The 22,589-nt window shown below is 34.0% G+C and overlaps 1 protein-coding gene across 3 annotated transcripts in view; it reads right to left on the reverse strand.

The window, feature by feature from the left end:
* Positions 1 to 2,445: 2,445 nt before the first annotated feature.
* Positions 2,446 to 22,589, reverse strand: part of LOC131147067 (plastidic glucose transporter 4) — a 40,340-nt gene continuing 20,196 nt past the window's right edge. For all 3 annotated transcript variants that reach the window (XM_058096908.1, XM_058096910.1, XM_058096911.1), the window contains exons 9-14: positions 13,803 to 13,956; positions 10,451 to 10,597; positions 10,283 to 10,356; positions 9,297 to 9,385; positions 9,093 to 9,207; positions 2,446 to 2,836 (exon numbers count right to left, since the gene is read on the reverse strand). In XM_058096908.1, the coding sequence (XP_057952891.1) occupies positions 2,654 to 2,836; positions 9,093 to 9,207; positions 9,297 to 9,385; positions 10,283 to 10,356; positions 10,451 to 10,597; positions 13,803 to 13,956 (762 nt within the window). In that variant the 3' untranslated portion in view covers positions 2,446 to 2,653. The remainder of the gene's footprint in view (positions 2,837 to 9,092; positions 9,208 to 9,296; positions 9,386 to 10,282; positions 10,357 to 10,450; positions 10,598 to 13,802; positions 13,957 to 22,589) is intronic.

Consider the following 22,589-nt stretch of genomic DNA (forward strand, 5'->3'; position numbering starts at 1 on the left):
CTCGCAATAGGGTGAAATGCTGACTCCCCATAAAGCCAACAAGGTTTATGTATTTTTGGGCTCACGTCATCAACTCTCCCATCATCTTTTCCAATTGGTCAATTTTTTCGAATTGGTCCTCCAGCTAATGGGACCACTGCTCATAGATGCCCACACTATTAGCATCTTATACCTTTTTTATTAGATCAGAAGCATTTGCAACAATTTCTAGTGGGGCTACAACTTTCCCATCAAACACAACCTTCATTCAATTAGCTTCAGGACCACGTTCCCATAATCCCTTTTTTGCTACAAGATCACAGTGAACATGTCCTCCACTCTTCTTTGGAAAGCTAAGAATTCGCTTAGTGGTACACTAGGGTTGTCTGTCGGTGCATAATGAATTGATTAGGGCGACTAGATACTCATAGCAGGTTCCGACTGAGTTATGTGATGCAACCATGGTCAAGGATGGATAAAAACCTCCCAAAAGTTTCTTATAGATGGCGCCAACTATTACTGTCGAAAAATCGAATGGCTTTTGTGAATCGTCCTTCGATCGCGATCACCTGAAAAGAATCAAATGTGAATGTCTTTGAGGACCCAAGGTGTACTTCGGGGGATCACTCCAATGCTTAAGTTAAAGACTTGTGAGAGGCTTTAAATTGCAACAATAGAAAGAATTAGAAGAAAATGAGATGTTTACCTCCTCTTAGAGTCCCCTTTTATAGTGGTGGAGGTTGACCCTCTTTCAATTCGACATTGATGAGCGCATTATTGTGTTTATAGGGGTTATGAAGATTTAAGGGCATTTATGTGAAGGTTTTAATTGCGGTATTATAACCGTTTCTTCTCATGAATAAGTATATTAAATTTAACTTGTCCATTTTGTAAAGGTGTTAATGGTGGTTTCGTAACTATTTCCCCTCAAGAGTAGGCCAACTCTTAACAAAATGATAGCACAATTATAAGCAATAAAAAATTGAAAAACCATTTGTAATTTAATTGTAAATTGTTGCAGCACGTACAGATACCAATTCTCCAAGCACAAAAATCTCCGATTAACTAGAAGCGTATGCGAAAATATGAAAGAAAACTCTGATGGTGAGCAATGCAGGTAAGGTAAAGGCATACACAAGCATCCAGCCAAAGGAAATAAAACTTATGGATTCAGGATTCATAAATAACAATCGGAAAGTAGCTGTTTTGATTCCGTAAATTTAATTTCAGTGAAGTCAATTTTAAGCAAATTCAAGTATTAGGGTAGGTAAATTGTCAAACTCGGTAACTTCATTATTGCAAACAAAGCTTGAATTTATTCGGTCCACGTTCAGGTTGGAATAGAATTTAGCATACTTGATTTATGTCATTAAAAACTATTAAAATCAAATTTATAAAATTCAATTTTTAATATTGAAATTGAATTTAGTAACCTAAATGTCATGCAAATGCTAGTGCTTGATTAAATATTTCTACAGTTACAGCAGGTTACCTGTTAACTATAACTTAGTATAAAGTAATGTGATATTTATGTCTTGATTATTAATTATGGACTAATTATAAGATATATAATATTACTTCATATTGCCACTGTTTCTATCACAAATAAAGAGGTTTTAGGAACTGAATAAGAGAATCCCTGCTATAAATGAAATTCCGTTTGAAAATCATAATGAAAAAAATTTGAACGTAATAATAATAATAATAATAATAAAACAAAAAATACTAACCTTCGCTAAATTTAGTAGAAAGATTAACCTCTCCTAAGGTTTCAAAATTTTTAAATTAATAATAATAATAATAATAAATAAAACAAGACACTAACTTCCCCGAGTTTTAATAAAAAGATTATCCCCTCGCTTCAAAAATTTCAGAGACCTACTCTTAAGATTTCAAAAGTCTCAAAAACCTCTCCTAAAATTTATCAAAAAGACAAACTCTCTTCTATTTTGTTAAAAAGATAATTTTTTTTTAAGAGAGATCTCCCTTTGTTAGACATCAAAAAAAAAATATAACACTTTTAAAATTTTAAGAAATGTATGTAACATTTTTAAAACCTCAAGCCGGGTCTATCTTTCCGCTAAACAAAGGTTAATGTCTTTTGCTCTAATAAATAATTTTAATTTGAAACATTAGATGTAATTTATTACAGTGATTGCATGCTTTTGATAGTATTTTAAAATGTTAAAACTAGACACGGAAAGAACTGATATAGTTACGAGTTAGTGAGCCATTGGTTAATTAACTTTTGCAATATTCAGCTGGACCTGTTAAAACAAAACTAAGTTATAACTAAGCTAAGTCGTCTGCAGTCCAGCATGGTACTGTGTCCACACTAATGGTATTTTTTCTCCCACTATGTTAATACATAAATAGTTTCAAAATAACTCAAGCAGTTAAATCGAGATTAACTATGAGATACCCAAAATTATCCAGCGACCAAGTAAACAAGAAATTAGAACCGAGTGGAAAAACCTTGCAGATATACTATCAAGCTTTATTTAAATAGGTCTACAACTCTGGACTGCATGAGCTGCTTTACCAAAGCTGATTACAAAATATTCAAGCGCAAAAAACAGCAGAATGCAGGTTAAGAGAAATAAACTTCCTCAAGTTAATATTTGCCCGCCACAACAGGAACTGTAACAGCTTCCTCAACTTCTGAAGGACGAGATCATGTTGCAGGACTAAGAGCACGTTCTATTTCCTCCAATGATCGCCCCTTTGTTTCCACAACATTTCGAGCTATGTACAAGACCGCAAGAAGACAAACAGAAGCGAATCCCAAGTACACCGAACTGATTCCAAACTTGTTTACCACACTCAAGAAATATAGGCCGATGATAAAATTGGATATCTGATATAAGAAAACCATGAGAAATATGAAAATGCCTAGGAATTCGAGTTCTCAAGAAGGTCACCACATTACTTCTGGACTAAAAAAAATTAACACAGTCAAAATGTAAGTTGCCATTCTTGAGAGATTCTCAAGAATGTAATGGCTGGAAATGTCAAATTCTCAAGCTTGGTTTGCACAGGAAATGCAGCGGAAATCTAAGATAGGCCTCTTGATGAAACATGAAAATCCCATACCCTTGGTTCAATTCTCAGATGCCTCCAATTTTTGGGAACCCAAATGTCCTCAATATTTGGCCATTTGATTCAAAAAAAATATTCCAATATAATATAATACTCCAGAAAAGCATGCACCAATGTTAATAAAAAGCCCGCACTATGCAGCGGGACAGCCTAAAAATACAAATGTTAAATCCATATTGCATAATACATAAATTTTAAAAATTCATTACTGAGATAATTTTAAAGGACTAAGATGGCAACCCTTAGCTCAATGGCAAGGGTGTTGCATCTAAACTCGAAGGTTCAAATCAAGGAAACAGTATCCTAAACATGGAAGTAAAGATTGCATACATCATGCCCTCCCCAAGCCCCTATAGCAAGGGGACCTTATGCATTGGGTGTTACATTATGTTATACTGTACTGCATTATATGTTTTGTGCTAATATTTTCCTAAAATGATACAATAAAGTAGCTTATCTTAGAATAAACTATTAGTAGGCACTATCAAGGGGTAATCTGGTGATCTTACTAAAATATTTGGCAGAATTCCCATGTTGAACCAAAAACAAAGTATCCTATGTATATTCCAATGTATCAAAAATATCCATGGGGGTTGGGGACATCTAGATTCTATAAACCAAGCCGCTCCTATTACACTTGTGCATATTAGTTAGAAAATTATCAAGATATTGCTAGACAAACAAAATGATAATGTATAAACAGAGTGAATGAAAGGTAACTTAAGGATATGCAAGATTAAATGTGCAAGTCTTATTTCAAGATGTTTCCTCCTTCCCTTACAAAATGGGTAGGAGAGAAAGCTGGAAAAATTGAAAACAAGATTTAAACTTTGGTACACGGGGTAAAGAGAAACATAAAAACAAAGTGGGATAAAATAGGGGATAGGATCATTAAAATTAGGATAGCTTTAAACTGGAGATAGTGAACGTCATTAGTGTGTATGCTCCCCAAATAGGCTTAGCATAAAAATATGAAAAGACAATTTTAGGAAGATAGTGATAGTATTTTACAAAGGATACCAATGTCTGAAAAGACATCCATAAGAGCTAATTTGAATGGTCACATTGGCTAAGGATAAAATAGGATATGAGAGGGATACATGAAGGCCATGGATATGAAGATAAAAATGAGGCTGGTCATACAATCTTAGATTTTGTCATGTCTTACAATTTGGTTATATTGAATATTTGTTTTATAAAAAGAAAAGAACACTTAATAAACTACTAACTTAAACCCACAATTCCTTAACTCAATTCATCTTAATTATTTTCCAATAAGGATCTTCCTAAGGTCTTACTTCTTTTCCTACATCAAAAAGTCAAATAGATTTCTTCTTAACTAAGAACGGGAATCGTCTATCTTATAAGGATTGTAAAGTTATTCTAGGTGAAGGTTTGGCTACACAACATAGATAAAAAATGAAAGAGTAGCATAAATCAACACAAGAAACTAGATGGTGAAGCTTGAAGGGAGATAATATAGTAAAATTCAAAGATAAAATGAACAAAGCGTGTGATTAGATAGTAGGGGATAAGGTTGATGCAAATACTATTTGGAATAAAATGGCAAATTCCATTGTAAGGATAAAAAAAAAGGTTTAAGGTGCTTCCAAAGGAAGATACTCGGGCAATAAAGAAAGTTGGTGGTGAGATCATGAAGTCCAAAAAGTTGTTAAGCCAAAAAGAAATTGGTATTAAATATGACAAAATTATAGAAATATAGAAAATCTTGAAAAATATAAAGCAAGAAAAAATGCAAAAAAGACTATTAATGAAGTTAAACATAGAGCTTATGATACTATATATACTAAACTAGATACAAAAGAAGGATAAAAAGACATTTATACACTTACTAGAGCTAGAGAAAGAAAATGCAAAGATTTAAGTGATGTAAAATGTATAATGCACGAGAATGATAATGTTTTAATTAGAGAAGAAGACATAAAAGAGAGGTGGCGGAAATACTTTGATAAGTTGTTTAATGAAAACCAAATTGAAAGATTGAACTTGGATGTGACAAATGAGGAGAAGATTAAAAATAGGAGATTTATTCGCAAAATTAGAATCCTTGAAGTTAAGATAACATTAAAAAAGATAAAAAGTGGAAATTTGGACTAGATAAAATACTAATTGAAGTTTGAAAATGTTTAGAAGATAAAAGGAATTATTTGGTTAACTAATCTATTCAACACTATTACAAAAACCAAGAAAATGTCAGAAGAATGGAGGAAAAGTATGTTAGTGCCTTTGTACAAAAACAAAGGTGATATTCAAAAATGTAATGACTATCATAGAATTAAGATTATGAGTCATACGATGAAATTATGAGAAAGGGTAATTGAACATAGAATAAGATTAGAAACAAAGATTTTAGAAAATCAATCTGGTTTTATGTCTAGGAGATCAACAACAGAAGTTATTTATCTTTTAAGAAGTTTAATGGAAAAATTTAGGGAAAAGAAGAACGAATTGCATATGGTTTTTATGGACCTAAAGAAAGCTTATAATAGAGTATCTAGGGAAGGTCTTTGGTGGGTATTAGAAAAGAAGGGAGTTTGTAGTAAATATACAAAGATAATTAAGGATATGCATGATAGAGTAGCGACTAGCGTTAGGACTGTAGGAGGAAATTCTAGAGAGTTTCCAATCACAATAGGTACACATCAAGGTTCTACCTTGAGTTCTAATCTTTTTACTTTAGTAATTGATGAACTAACTAGGAATATCCAAAATGAGATCCTTTGGTGTATGTTGTTTGCAAATGATAGCGTATTAATTGATGATAGTAGGAGCAGAGTGAAATCTAAGCTAAAACTTTGGAGAGAAACATTAGAGTCTAAAGGATTTAGAATAAGTAGGAATAAGACAGAATATATGAAATGTAATTTCAGTAATGCAGGGAGTAGCAACAAAGAGAAGATTAAACTAGATAATCAAGAGATTAATAGCACTGATAGATTTAGATACTTTAGATCTATTATGCAAGATGAAGGGGGAAAATTGAAGATGTAGTACATAGAATTAAGACAAGTTGGGTAAAATGGAGTGCGTCAAGTGTGTTGTGTGTTCGTAGAACACCCTTAAAATTAAAAAGAAAGTTTTATAAGACGGCTATAAGGCTAGCTATGCTTTATGGTTCAAAATGTTGGGCAACTAAGAAACAACATGTACAAAAAATGAAAGTTGTTGAGATGCCTATGTTAGGGTGGATGAGTGGTTTACCATTAAAAGATAAAGTAAGAAACAAGCATATATGCAATAATTTAGGCATAGAACCGGTTGGAAACAAGATAAGGGAGGGGCAGCTTAAATGGTTTAGGCATTTGAAACGCGGGCATAGTAGAGCACTTGTGAGTAGTAAGTGAGTTATTGTTTTTGGCATGAAAAGCAGTAGGGGTAGGCCTAAAATAACTTGAAATGAGGTAGTGAGAAAAGATTTAATAGATCTTAATCTAATAGAGGAACACGATCTGGATCAGGTGAATTGGTGGAACGGGATTCATGTAATCGACCCCACCTAGTGGGACTTAAGGCTTGTTGTTGTTGTTGTTGTCCTCCTCCTCTTCTTCCTCTAAGCAAAGAAGTCATTAGGTAGAGAAATATAGTAAAATTCATTTCCCAACTACACATTCAAACTAATGTCTGTTAGATGACAACCCAAGAATTTGATCACAAAACCTATGTCTCAATTTCAAACTTTATGAATCTTTTGGATTTTTCTAGAAGGGAGATCAGAATGGGCAACCCTTATTTTGTAGTCCAGGCCCAATGTAAACTGTCTAGCAACCCCTATGAAAAGTTTAAGAGTTAAGAAACATTAAAAGTTGAGGAAATGATGAATAATTGATAATTGGATATTAATGGTCAAGATGTACTTGAAAATTATCAATTTCTCTACTTGAGATTAATAATTCACTTAAGTGGGAAGATTGAAGAAGACAACATGGAGTAAAGGCAAGATGATTTAAAACGGGAACAATTTCTGGAATAATATGATATTGTTTAGTGGCTATTAAGTCGAAAGAAAAATTTTATAACAAGGTCTCAATTGAATGGTCTATACTATGGATCGGAATTTCGGAAATTAGGAAACAACATTTAGAGAATGAGTGCAGCCGAAACAAGGATGCTGAGATGAATGAATGGCCATACAAGATTGAATAAGAAATGGTGTATGTGAGATGCTAGGATAAACATCTATTGAGAACATGAGACTGAATAGGTTGGGATGGTTAGGACATATACACCATTAGAAATACCAGTTCATAAGAGTGATACAGTCGAGGTGAAGAATGTCATTGGGGCAATAGGAAGACAGAAGAATGTAAATATAAAAAGAAAAGATTTAAAATTCTTTAATTAGATAGGAGATATAGCATTAAAGGGAGCCGAATGAAAAGGATTCATGCAGGTGGTGATCCCAAATAGTTGAAACGAGAGCTTGATTGATGCTATTGTACAAAACAGCACGCAGCAGCATAAAAGGAGCATCCGAGTTACTACAGAAATATGGTTGCCCAGTTTCCACTTGATAGGGACCACAAATATTTTTTGTTATGTTCTATTTCAGCTAGAACAATCCCTGTCCAATGGAAACCATGTGAACCAGAGCATTATATACCAGCCGCAATCAGCACAAACCCAGAGATTCCAATCAATTTCATTTCAGGTTGATTGCTATGGCTTAATACTTGCCAACAATTGTAAGAGGGCAGACATCTACTGGCTCAGGAAATAACAGAATCTCATGAGCCTGACTACTTACTCATTTTCCAACTATAGAACAATGGAAACCCCACAGCTGCCTGTGAGCATGCACATGCATAGACATGTGAGCATAGAAAACGTGACAAATTCAAGCATGCTCAAGCGCAAAAGCACATGTGCGTGTGTGCAACACCTCCATAACAAGCAAACATGTGTGTGAGCACCTTTTTCTTCATTGTTGTGTGGCTAAGGAGTTTCAAGGGAATCTTTTTTCAGTTTTTTTGGAGAGGATGTGGTGTTGCCACGTACTGTGAAGACATTCCTAATGATTTGAGTTTTGAGGTTTTGGGAGAGTAAGAAATGAATGGTGTTATCGAGGTGTGTAGTGTTCTCTCTTTTTTGGACTTAGTGGAATGAGAGGAATTCCAGAAACTTTCACAGAAAAACTACGACTGTCCATTTATTGTAGGATAGAGTAAGTTTCTTTCCTTCTTTCTGGGTGCATTCTTTTGGTTTCTTCCAGGGAATCTTGTTGACTGATCTGCAACAGGATTGGGGGGCTTGTTTGGTCCCTAAATTAAGAAGGATGTCTTAATTCTCTGTCACTTGTAATTCTGTCTGTCTTCTGTTCATGATATTCTTTTTTTATCCAAAAAAAAGGAGAGAAACCATTAAAGCCTTTTGAGTGGTCTAGAAACTTTCCTAAATCTTCTCAATTTTTGCATGAAGTGGCTACTATCAAGACACAACAAACAAACCTAGCAGTGGATCCTAACCTTCAAGTTGAATGAACAGAGTGCTCTCAAGAGAGTTAAACCTATTCAGTTGTGCTTGGCAGCCTGAGACTTTTACTGATATACCAAAACAATGAAGCAAGCATTAAGTCAGAAGGAAAATGACTTTAATTCAGCTCAGCCCCAACTCAACAGAGCTCCAAATCCTAACTTAGGTTAGGTTGACTGCATGAGATGAAGCACCAATTGGTACATAACGCATGCATACTTCCCACAAAGCATTAGATCCTAAGTAATTGGAGGTATTTTTTTTTCATATAAAGTCCGATACACAAAAATGGAAAACTGGATTGATTTGCTTCTGGTACATTTCATTCCAATGGAAAAACCAAAACAAACTTGCCAATGGTGATTAAGACACTGCAGTTTCCAGTCAAAATGAAAGTTTCTGTGTTGCTTTACCTTGATATGTATTATAACTCAATGTTGATTTTGAATCCACGAAAGCGCATGTTAAGCGAAAAAAACACACCAATACTCAATAGTGAAAACCATACATGTAACTTGACTTACCCAATGCATGCCTAATGACAAAGCAACCGCCTTTGCTCGAATTCTAGATGCAAAGATCTCTGGAAGGAGAAGAGCAGGCACAGGACCAGCACCAAGTGAAAATGACAACACATACCTGTGTGATTAGATTTATAGCAAATTGGTTCAAGTAAGACAAAAGAACAGAAATGGGAAACATAGAAATACATAAATGCTCTAGCTTACAGAACAGTCCCAACAACAGCAAGGGTGCCTGAATATGATGCCAGGGTCTTCCAAGTGAAAGACAAGGACAGCAGCAACATTGAAGCGGCCTTAAAGAAGTATAATTCAAAATAAAAATTAAAACAGTCAAATAGAAAACCAAGTGAACTTAACAAAAAAATTGTTAAAATAAATATACCAAAAAATTCATCCTTTCACTCTATTAGAAAAATAGTTATGAGTTATTTCTTCAAATTTTTTATGTTTTATACAATATGAACACTAAGAAACAGTAATGTAGATTACTAAAAATAATGATGATCATGATGATAGTCCAACTTCAGATTGCTTATCCAACTATTGCCATAAACCCTATACATCCCTGTCATCCTAGCCTATCAAAAGCCAAAAATTCGGATAAAAGAGAGTCTAGAACTCAATGCACAATCCAATTGAGCAAGCTTGTGCAAAGAGTTAAATCAAGAACTAGCTCGTGTATTCTCGCTTTAGATCTTCAAGACAATTAATCATGCTACAAGGGATATAACTGGATCATGTGCATGGCCTGGCATCCATAATCCATTATCTTGAAGAGCAAGAACCTACATTTACTTCCCTTCAGGTTGAAGGTGAGCAGGAATAGATGAAAACTGGAAATAATACCTGCAAAGGCTAAAGCTCTATCTAAAGTTCATTCCAACATCTATATGTTTACATTTAGTTTCGATATACTCTATAGAGGTTGGCCAAATTCAGTTCAGATTATTAAATCCTTAAAATAATTTCACAAAAGCCATATAAGCCAGATGGACTGAAAATATTGATAAAAAACTAGCTTTAAGAAAATCATCAGGCCACAACATTGATTGGAAACTCCACTCCAATGCAGTGATGGCCAAAAGAGCACATGGGGAGGCAATGTTCAAGAATTTATGTAAAATATATCAGGAAATTAATGTTCAGGCACCTCAGATGAATAAAGAGTACTATCATGGTAATGAGACTACCATTCCAGAAAAGCTTGTAATCAAAAGGCTTTTCCTTCCTTGCCTGTCCATCAAGGATGATGCAATTGCTGTACCTGTTGAGAAGAATGAGTGCCAATCACATTAAACAATATGTGCAAAATACAGTCAAAATTTTCATATACTCCAAGTATTGTTAGAAAAACTAACCAAAGACATTTGCTGCCCCAACAAGAGCACTGGCTGCAACATCAGATTCAATTCCAGCACTGCGGAACACTGATGTAGAATAATATACAACAGCATTTATCCCAGCAAACTGTTGGAACAAAAATAGGGCCGCACCAACACTCACAACTGCAGCATGACATGTACGTCAGTAAATATGCTTTGACATGTCACATCAGAATGCATAACTGCCACGAGTGTAAAGTAGCGGATATTCATATGAGTGGATACTGATATTTGCGAATCGTTAGGCACTTGATGTGAGGAAATTGTAAAGCAGAGATATTACAGTAAAACCAATGGTCAAATATGTTTCTTATCTTCCTTCTCCTATGAATTTCTATGCCCCTTAAGTTAAAACTCATTAGAGCCACAATGAGAAGAGTTGAAAGATGCCATGGATATATTAAATTGTTAATAAATTAATTAAAATAGGAGATCAGGCAGTAACTCTTAGCAAGATTTTCCAATCGTACTAAATATTCCACAATGTGCCTCCTCCCTAGAAAACATTTAGGGCATTTTCAGTTGTGGAAAATAATTTAATTCAATAAACAATTTTCTAAAGAATTACAAAATACCACCTCGTTTTCTAGTATTTTAACATTTGTGTAAAAAGTTGGAAAGCAATTTTTTGCTGTTTTATAGCTTATTTATACAAATGTTCGAAAAATAGAAAACAAAGTAGCGTTTTTGTAATTCCATGGTATATTGAAAATACAAAATGAAACTGTGTCTAAAACTAAACAAACCCTTATTTTGGTTTACTATTTAAGATTAGAGCATCTTATCATCACAAAAATAACCAAGAAATGGGGAAGATATAAGGCAGAAGTGTAGTTCTTAAGTAGAAAGACTGTCATGTCACAAATACATGGGGAACAAGATCATCTTTATTGACACATGCATACATGTAGTCCATCCAGATGCCTTGATGTTGGTACCAGATTTAAATCACAGTGTCATTTGAAGGATAAATACCGCACAATTAAAAATAAAAGCAAATGAAAAAAATATAAATATTCATTCAGATACTTAACAATACTTCAACAATGCATGGTTATAAAACCCAGACTGGAACTGGTCAGGATACAGGTTTGGGTTACCTCCTAAACCCAGAAATGCATCAAACCGAGGTAAAACCGGCCAGAACCAGGCAACCTGCCCGAACCCAGCGAAGCGGCTGGGTTGACCCAATCTGTGTACATCCAAAAATTTGAATTATTCTAAAACTGCAGCAAAGTGGACTGAACCTTGCACATTGGAAACAAGGAAGAATAACTTACTACTGGAGCTGCTGTCTTTTTATGTTAAGAACTGTACAAAACTATATGTACAAACACTGCTATACACATAAATATGGCTAAACACTTGGCTTTTTTTACTATTTAAAATTTTTTAAACTTAATTAAAACACTCTCTTTCACTACCTTCAATATTCTTTTACTCATAATCTTAAATAGTAAACTCTAAGAATAAATAAAAAGTAATAGAAATTGAAAGTGGCAAAAACATCTCTAGACGTAACTATTAATTATTTTTGGTTACGAATTATTAGCAGGTGATTGTGAACATTTTTTTTACATATTATATATTATCTTTTATGTATATGCTCACATCCCCAGTTTGATCACTGGTTTGACCCACTGACTCAATCAGTACAACCAATCCAATGACTTTGCCGGGTTGGTCACTGGTTAAGGTTTTAAAACTATGCAGCAGCATTTGTTTCTTAATAATAGCAACATTGACCCATTAATCAATCATCTATGACAAAATTTGAGACAATGGAACCAAATGAAATAAATTGATCTGGTTGTTTCAATTATCTAAAATGGAAAAAATTTAGAATTTGTCTATCCAGATCTATACAAACAATCTACAGAGTGTATATAGAATGTAAAAGAAGATTAGCATCCAAAATTAGCGTGATAATATAGGAGAATATTGTATGAATAAATTACTATTTTTAGTTTATTCTGAACCTAGTGATTAATAATAGTTCACTATGAAGCAGAATTTTCAAAGTAATACCAAATTTTGCAGATTGGATGGGCTAAATAATCTGAGTGGTATTTTTGGCAAACCTAATCAACCATGTGGCATACATATAATGGGGCAGAATTGAGTCTTTTATAACTGTTATACGAGCGTGCCACATCCAGCTAGAGTGCGTCTTAACCAAATTGAATGGAGAAAAAATATCCATGTAACCAACTCTGTATAGTTGGGATGAAGGTTTAGTAGCAGTTTGGTATCATTTTCTATTTTCTATTTTCTTCTTCCTATTTCATGTTTTGTTGTAGTACAGCCACAATGAATAGCAGGGAGCCACAACACGTTTGTCTGCGCTGTTAGTTTCCACTTTCTATAGTCCATTTTCAAAAGTAGTGGCAACAACTGAAAACAAGATTTCCTAATTTTCAGTTATTGTGAAACTCTACTTTAATATCTAAAATTTATTTTGATAAGAAAGCAAATCTATTACTGAGAATAAATAATTACAAGGGAAGGAGGATAAGAAATCCTCATAGAAGAAGGAAAAAACAAACTAGAAACTACATCAAAGCAGCCTCTAGATATTATATACTTTAATATCCAAGTCATTTTTTTTTATTAAAAATTATTGTGTACAAAATTTTTTTAATGAAGAAAAAATTCCATGTGAATTTAAAATAAAATTAACATAAAATAATTTTAGTATTATATACTTTATCATCTAAAACTCAATTTTTTTCTTAAGTTGTTGTGTACACAGTTTTTCAATAAAAAAATAAAAAATTGCCATGTGAATTTAAAATAAAATCAACATAAAAAATCCCCAAAATTTCTTAAAATTTGAAAAATAATAAAAAGCATTTTAAAAATATTTCCACCAATTTTCAACCTTCATATACAATAAGATTATTTGTGGAACAAATAAAATGAGTTTAAAAATATAATAATTAAGTAAAATAATTATATTTTTTTCTATTTTTGTAATAATGTCTTTAATTTGTATTCTTTTTGCCTTTTCATTAGCATAATCACATTTATTAATTGTTATTCGATCCAAGGATTAAAAATGAACATACGTTTGATTAGCCTTTTAACTTGTTTCAATTTGAGGAATATTAACCAAAAAAGTTGCTAGTTTTTGTTTCTATCTATTTCTGGTTTATTTTTTTGTTTATGGTTCTCATTTCCATAACTTTCAATAGCAATATCAAACAGCTCATAGTTGTATTGCTGCTTTTGTTATTGTTGTTGCAGCTGCAGCCACCAATTTGAGTACCTCGATTATACATTCCCTGTCTAATATATAAGAAGCTCACTTTCATAATTTCAGATATACCTTTACAATACCGGCTGCTGAATAGGTCCAGCCACCCTGCTTCTTGTTCTACAGAACCTTTGCCAGCTGCTGTCAGATCATGCATAACCTCAGCTATTCTTTCTTTTCCATATAGTGTTTGGATAGCCTTCTCAGCATGAGAGATCTTTCCTTGCTGCAAAACAATGGTGTTTAGCTTGACACTTATATCTAACTAAGTAACTAGAGGGTAAGCTATGCAATATGAAATGAAATAAACGACAAAAATACATATAATCTGAATTTAATAACTCTGTTATTTTTCTGTAATGAGGATTAGATTATTCACAAATTGAGTCTTGGTAAACTCCATAATATAATAATTACTAGAATTATAATTATAATTATCATTATTATTATTATTATTATTATTATTATTATTGCCATTGTTGCAAAACAATGATGTTTAACTTGACACTTATAATTAACTTGCAGGTAAGCTATGTGCAATATGAAATGAAATGAACGACAAAAATACATATAATCCGAATTTAATAACTCTTTTATTTTTCTGTAATGATGATTAGATTATTCACAAATTGAGTTATTGGTGAACTTCATAATAATAATAATAATAATAATTATTATTATTATTATTATTATTATTATTATTATATTTATTATTTATTATTATTATTCTTATTGTTGTTGTTGCAAAACAATGATGAAACAATGATGTTTAGCTTGACACTTTTAATTGACTAGCGGGTAAGCTATGTGCAATATGAAATGAAATGAACAACAAAAATGCATACAATCCAAATTTAATAACTTTGTTATTTTTCTGTAATGAGGACTAGATTATTCACAAATTGAGTCTCGGTGAACTTCATAATAATAATAATAATAATAATAATTGTTGTTATTGTTGTTGTTGTTGTTGTTGTTGGTGAACTTCATAATAATAATAATAACAAAAATAATAATAATAATAATAATTATTATTATTATTATTATTATTATTATTATTATACATTTTTGACCCACAACCTAATAACTTAAGTTTTTGAGTAAAGTGGTAATCTAACAAGTATTATTATGTCCATTTGGCACTTTGTACTGGTGATATAATTTGAAAACAGTTAAAAAAACTAACGAATGACTTTTTGTATTATGTTGCGTATAACGTCACCACATACAATTAAAGTCAAGTGCCTATAAATAGAAAAAAATCAACTCACACTCTTATACAATTAATATAGGGAATTATAGCTAATTAGGCAAGTCTAATTTAGGACACACTAATTGTGATTCTCAGCACACTCTATATTTAGAGTTGCCGAGACTGGTAGCTTTCCATATGCAGCAGATCTTCAACACTACCCCTCAAGCTAGCAAATAGATGTCAATAAGCTTGTCCACTAGAGCTTCATAAGCCTTCCTATCTAACCTTTTAGTAAATAGACTTGTTGAGCTATAGGGATATATGGCATACATACTTCTCCGAACTCAATTTTCTCTCTAATGAAGTGTCTATCAATCTCAATATGTTTATTTCTTTCATGTAGGATTGTGAGCTAATGAGATTGTTGGTTTGTTGTCACAGTAGAGCTTCATGATTTCATTGATGTTCATTCGTAGGTTCTTCAAGATTAGTTTAATCCACAGTATCACATCTAATCCTTTAGTTGCGGCTCGAAATTCTGCTTCTGTACTGGATCTAGCAACAACATTTTGCTTCCTACTCTTCCATGTAACTCAATTTCCCACCATATACACATAGTGTCCTGTAGTGAATCTTCAATCATCCAGACATCCTGACCAATCTGTACATTCAGTGTACCATGTTTTTTGTATAGGATGCCCTATCCTGAGCATGACTTCAAATACCTTAGGATTTGATTCACAGCTTCCATATGTTCTTTACTAGGACATAGCATGAACCTACTCACATATCTTACAGCAAAAGCAAAATCAAGTCTAGTATGTGATAGGTAAATTAATCTACCAACTAATTGCCGATATCTTCCCTTATCAACTGCTTCACCCCCTTCATTCACTCTTAGCTTGGCATTTGCTTCAATTGGAATTCCTGCTGGTCTACTTCCTTCCATCCCAACCTCTTTTAATAGATCAAGAATATATTTCCTTTAAGTGATAAAAATACCCCGTTTAGATTTAGCAACTTATATTTCCAAAAAATACTTTATATTTCCGAGCTCTTTGATCTCAAATTCTCGGGCCATCCTCAATTTCAGGTTCTCCATTTCTTCTTCATCATTCCTTGTAACAATAATATCATCCACAAGAACAATCAGGACAGCAATCTTGTTACCTATAGTGTGTTTGATGAATAAAGTATGATCACCTTGACTCTGCCTATAAACCATTCCTCTCATGAACCTTGCAAATCTCCCAAACCATGTTCTAGGTGATTGTTTTAGTCCATACAAGGATTTTCGAAGGTGACACTTTCCCCTTTACATCTCCTCCTATTAGCCCTCGTAAAATTTCCATGTAGACCTCTTCCTCAAGTTCTCCATGAAGAAATGCATTCTTAACATCATACTGTTTCAGTTCCCACCCCAGATATGCTACTGGAGACAGTAGGATTCTAACTGTGTTAGTCTTAGCCATTGGAGAAAAAATTTCAAAGTAATCAACACCTAGAGTTTAAGTATATCCTTTAGCTACTAGGCATGCTTTGAACCTTTCAACACTTCCATCTAGTTTATACTTTACTGCAAACATCCATCAGCAACCAACTGCCCTTTTTCCTCTTGCTAGTGTGCACAATTTCCACATCTGATTCATTTCTAATGCTCCCAACACTTCAAATACTGCTTTCCGCCAATTGTCCTATTGAAGTGCCTCTGTGACATTCTTTGGAATGGAAAGACTTGGTAGGCTGGTAGTGAAAGCTTTAAACACTGGTCCAAGTCTATGATAGGATACATAATTTGACAGTGGATGTTTAGTGTGTTGGGAAAAATATTATATATGAACTAATTCCCACAAGTAAATCAATGGAGTAATGCAAATAATAAATAAAAATGAGATACAAGAAATTTAACATGGTTCCCTCAAATGTTGAGGTTCGTCCACGGGGCACGACGGTCCAAATCCACTATCTCCAAAATGTTGTACAAAGTGGATACAAAAGACACGAGCCTTACAAATACACAAGAGTGTATAAACAAATATAGCAAGATGAAAGGACCTCACCAAAATATTCTGAACAAAGGTCCCAAACAACCAACCAAAGTAGCATAAATAGAGAAATCTCAAAATGCTGATACACAGCTGGAGTTGCATGAACTGCTGCAGAGAAAAATGACCGGTGCTGGTGCTGGCTGCAGCAGAGGTTCTGTGGGAGAGAAAAACCCAAAATGGAGAAAGAACTAGGAGAGCCGCAGCTGCTTTGAGTGAATAAAAAACAGGAAAAATGAAGGGGCTGCTCACTTCTGCTGCTGCGCGTGAGGGCTTTGAAAATACAAGGCAGCAGCTGCCAAGCTTCCTAGAGAAGCCAAATAATAATAATAAAGCAACATCTTTCCAAGGCATGGGCCCCACAAGGAGGGAAAACACAACAAATCTCCCCCTCCCGACTTATGGGGACGACTCCACCAATCCGTCCAAAACTCTACACTTCACATGCTTGTCCCTAGACAATGCTTTCGTCATTATATCCGAATCATTGTCATCGGTGTAAATTTTGTCAAGTTCTAACAATTTCTTATCCAACACATCCCGAATCCAATGATATCTACCATCAATATGTTTAGACTTTGAATGGAAGATAGAATTCTTATTCAAACGAATTGCGCTTTGGCTATCACAATCAAGGTCTTAAATTTCGATTTCTACTCAAATTTCGAAGCTCCAAAATTACGGAAATTTCTATGGAAATTTCGATTTCGATGTCAATTTCGATTCCGGTTTGAAAAAATAACGGAAATTAGTAGTAAAGCATGGAATTCTTTGTGAAACTTTAGAAATGGTTAACAAAAATAATAATATAAGTTTTAAGACTAATATATTACAAATTAAATACATCTATGTTTTGTATGAGGTGGAAAAGTTGTAAAATATTATGTGTATCAAACATATTTGTAAGATATAACATTAAACATATTCGATTAATACAAATGAAAATCATAAATTATTTAAATATTATTTATTATTCAAATAATGATAATTTAGACATGAATGGTTAAATAAAATGTTACTGTAAGTTTATTTTTTCATATAATTTCAAAAGCACTTATAATAATCTTTTGTTTCAGTAAAACAAATAAAATAAACTAAAAGAGAAATTTCATTTCACTCCTAAATCTCGTGAATTCTAACGAAATTTCATTGTATAGTTAAAATTTCAACCAATTTCGCTAAAATTTTGAGATTTTGATAAATTTTGGATGATTCGTTGACATTTCGATGGAAATTATGCAACACGGTAATCGACTGCCATTTTGATTTCGAGGGTAACGAAAATCGAAAATTTCGACAAAAATTTTGACAATTTCGTGGAAATTTAAGTCCATGATCACAATAAAGAACATACCTTTCTTGTTCTATGCCCAACTATTTTAAGAATCTCTTCAAAAGCAATTCTTTGCAAGCTTCCGTAATGGCAATAAACTCAGCTTGCGTAATAGATAAAGCAACACATTCCTGTAACTTAGATTGTCATGCCACAACTCCCCCTGCAAAAGTCGTCAAATAACCCAAAATGGACTTTCTAGAATCAACATCACCAGCCACGTCGGCATCCGTGAATCTATGGGGCATAGATTTACCATTTCCAAAACACAAACACACCTTTGAAGTGCCTCTAAGGTATCGGAGAATCCATTTTACCGCTAACCAATGCTCATTTCCCGGATTAGAGAGAAATCGACTAACAACTCCAACAGTGTGAGCTAAATCCGGTCTTGTGCAAACCATTGCATACATGAATGAACCAACGGCCGAAGCATAAGGAATTTTCATCTCTTCCTTGTCTTCTCACTTGTAAGACTTTGTTTTGTACTAAACTTGAAGTGACTAGCAAGCGGGCAACCAACGGGTTTTGCTTTATCCATATTGAATCTCTCAAGCACTTTTTCAATGTACCTTTCTTGAGACAACCAAATTTGTCCTTTTTCACGATCACGAACAATTCTAATGCCAAGAATTTGCTTTGCCGGTCCCAAAGCAAAAGACTTGCTCAACTCCAACTTCAACTTGTCAATCTTGAAGGAGTCTTGTACTACAATGAGCATATCATTAACATAGAGTAAGAGAATCATATAAGTACCATCTGGAAATTTTTTCACAAACACACAATCATCTGAAGAGGTTTTTGAGTAACCATGATCAATCATGAAAAAATCAAATTTCTTGTACCATCTTCGTGGTGATTACTTCAACCTACACAAACTTTTTTTTAATTTGCACACTAAATTCTCTTTCCCTTTTTGTTTGAAGTCTTCCAGTTGTTCCATATAAATTTCATTTTCCAAGTCACCATGTAAGAAAGCGGTTTTCACATCTAATTGCTCAACTTCTAAATTCAAGTATGCTGTCATGCCAAGAACAACACAAATAGATGACATTTTCACAACCGGTGAGAATATTTCATCAAAGTCAATTCCCTTTTTCTGACCAAAGCCTTTTACCACAAGCCTAGTCTTGTACCGAAGATTCTTTCCATCATTTTTCAACCTAAACACTCATTTGTTTTGCAAAGCTTTCTTTCCAGGAGGAAGTTTAACCAAATCATAAGTGTGATTGTCTACTATGGACTTCATTTCCTCTTGCATAGCCTCCATCCATTCAGCTTTATTTTCATGGTTCATGACTTCTTGATAGCTTTCAGGTTCCCCTTGATCTGTTAGAGTAACATGGTCACTTGATGGATATTTAGTTGATGGTCTTGGCTCTCTTGAAGACCTTCTCAATGGAGCTTGCTCTTGAACTTGTTGCTCCCCCTCATTTTCATCTTCAACATCACTAGGAATTTCATCATTTCCAACATCTTCAACAGGTAGAAGAACATCTTCCATATTTTCATCACGTGCCAAAGGTGAAGAAGGTGACTCTAAGTCAACAAAATCATTCCCATTAGATTATGGCTACTCAACCGTGCCAAAATCTTCAATTGTTTGATCTTCAAAAAATACAACATCCCAACTTCTAACAACTTTCTTTTCAATCGGATCCCACAATCTATATCCAAATTCATCATGCCCATAGCCAATAAAAATACATTGCATTGTCTTGTCATCAAGTTTGGATCTCATCTTTTAGAATGTGAACAAATGCACGGCAACCAAATACTTTCAAGTGATCATAAGTGACATCCTTACCTTTCCAAATTTTTTCAGGAACTTCACCAAGTAAAGGAGTTGAAGGAGACAAATTAATCAAGTCCACCGCCGTCCTCATTGCTTCACCCCAAAAATGATTTTGGCAACTTTGCATGAGAAAGCATACATCTCATTCTCTCTAGTATGATGCGGTTCATCCTTTCAGCAACTCCATTTTGTTGAGGGGTTTTCTTGACGGTCTTTTGATGTCTAATGCCTTGGCTGTAACAATATGCATCAAATGGGCCAATATACTCTCCACCATTATCCGAGCGCACACATTTCACCTTCTTTCCAATCTCTCTTTCAACTTTAACCTAAAGATGCTTAAACACATCTAAAACTTGATCTTTAGTTTTCAAAGTGTAAGCCCAAACTTTTCTTTAACAATCATTAATAAAAGTAACAAAATAAAGAGCACTACCATGAGATTTAACTTTCAAATGACCACATACATCAGAATGTATCAAATCTCAAACATTAGATTTTTTAGTAACAAGTTTTGTACGAAAAGGAGCTCTATGTTGCTTACCGGCCAAACAATGAATACAAGCTTTAAGAGAAGTACCTTTCATTTCGGGTAGAAGCTTCTTTTTGAACAAAAACTGCATTCCTTTTTCACTCATGTGCCCAAGCCGCTTATGCCACAAATCGATGGAAGTGTGACTCTTAATTGCATTCACAATACCATTACCAATTTTACCTTGCATCATATACAGTGTACCAGTCTTCTTGCCTATAGCCACCACCAAATTAGCCTTTGTGAGCTTCCATTTTCCATCACCAAAATGGTTGTCCAACCCTTCATCATCAAGCTTTCCGGTAGATATCAAATTTAGTCAAATGTCGAGTACATGTCTCACATCTTTGAGCACCAACTTGCATGCCAGATTTATTTCCGAACAAACATTTCCCATGCCAACAATTTTTGACAAACCTTCATTTCCCATCCGAACAACTCCATAATTTCCTTTGGAATAAGAAGTGAAGAAATCTTCCCGAGAAGTGACATGGAATGACACACCAAAATCAATAACCCAATCAGTCTCTTGACTTGTCAAATTAAAGCAAATTTCATCACAAACAACCATAAGATTGCCATCAGATGCAATTGAAGTTGTGTCTTCATGCTTTTTCTCAAAATTTTTCTCTTTTTTTTGCTCCTTGAATTTCAATTTTTTACACTCCCGCTTCATATGCCCCTTTTTATGACAATAGTGGCACTTAATATTTTTTTCGAAACAGAGCTGGACCGGCCTCTTGATTTATCATTGCGGTGAGAATATCTGCTTTTACTTCTGCCTCTCCCCCGGTTTTTTGTCACAAGTGTCTCTAAATGAGAAGAGCCAACTGATTTTCTTCTAATTTCTTCATTCAACAAGTTGCTAGTTACTTGGTTCATAGTAACAATTTCATCAGGAGTCGAATTACTAACTATCACAACCAAAATCTCTCAACTTTCCGGCAAAGAGCTAAGAAGCGTTAAGGCTCATTCAAATGCTCGGTAATAAGACCGCCATCTTTATATTTCAAGTTTACCAATTTTAGGAAAAGAAAAGCTTTATTTGTAGCCAACTTTCTATCATAAAGACCCTCTAATTTTTTCCACAATTCATGTGCCGAAGTTTCGGTAGAAACATGATGAAAAACACTATCATCAATCCATTGCCGGATAACACCAACGGTTTTTCTATTAAGCCTATTCCACTCATCATTACTCCTGTCTTTAGGCTTTCGGCTATCACCTTCACTAGGTCCATCCAAATCTTTGCAAAATAAAAGGTCTTGCATTTTTGTTTTCCACGTTACCCAATTGCTTTCATTGAAGCTAATCATACGACCGAAATTACCATCCATGATTTACACAAAACTAATGAGTCAAACTAACACGGCTTTGATACCGCTTGTTGGGAAAAATATTATATATGAACTAATTCCCGCGAGTAAATCAATGGAGTAATGCAAATAATAAATAAAAATGAGACACAAGAAATTTAACGTGGTTCCCTCAAATGTTGAGGTACGTCCACGGGGCTGTCACGGGCTAAGCTTGTTCAGGGCATTATGCTTGCCTATGACCGCTTATCTCGTGTGTTTGGGATGGGTTTCCATCATGTAAATACTAGTGTAGGGTTATTTTCTAGTATTTATTTCATTGTAAGCCAAATAAGGCAGTATGACTCCTCGGTCACTTTGATGTTTCCTAGTGCCAGAGTGAGAATGGCCTAAAAAGCTCTTTAGGGGACGGTGAGTGTTCATCAATCATTGTAAAACTCACTAGCAATTGTCAACGTGCTTAGCCTACTTGCCTCCCTCGCTAAGTACAACATGTCAACGGAGGATTTGTTAATGAATTACGTTTGCTTCAATATTTACTGCTTGGTTGCCACGGCTTTCATGAATTGATTATTATTTCCGCTGCTATCTAATTGAATGTTAATGAAAGTGCTTCGTGGATGAATGTTAATGAAAGTGCTTC

The sequence above is a fragment of the Malania oleifera genome, chromosome 1 (assembly GCF_029873635.1).
Source record: "Malania oleifera isolate guangnan ecotype guangnan chromosome 1, ASM2987363v1, whole genome shotgun sequence".
In the NCBI taxonomy this organism is placed as follows: Eukaryota; Viridiplantae; Streptophyta; class Magnoliopsida; order Santalales; family Ximeniaceae; genus Malania; species Malania oleifera.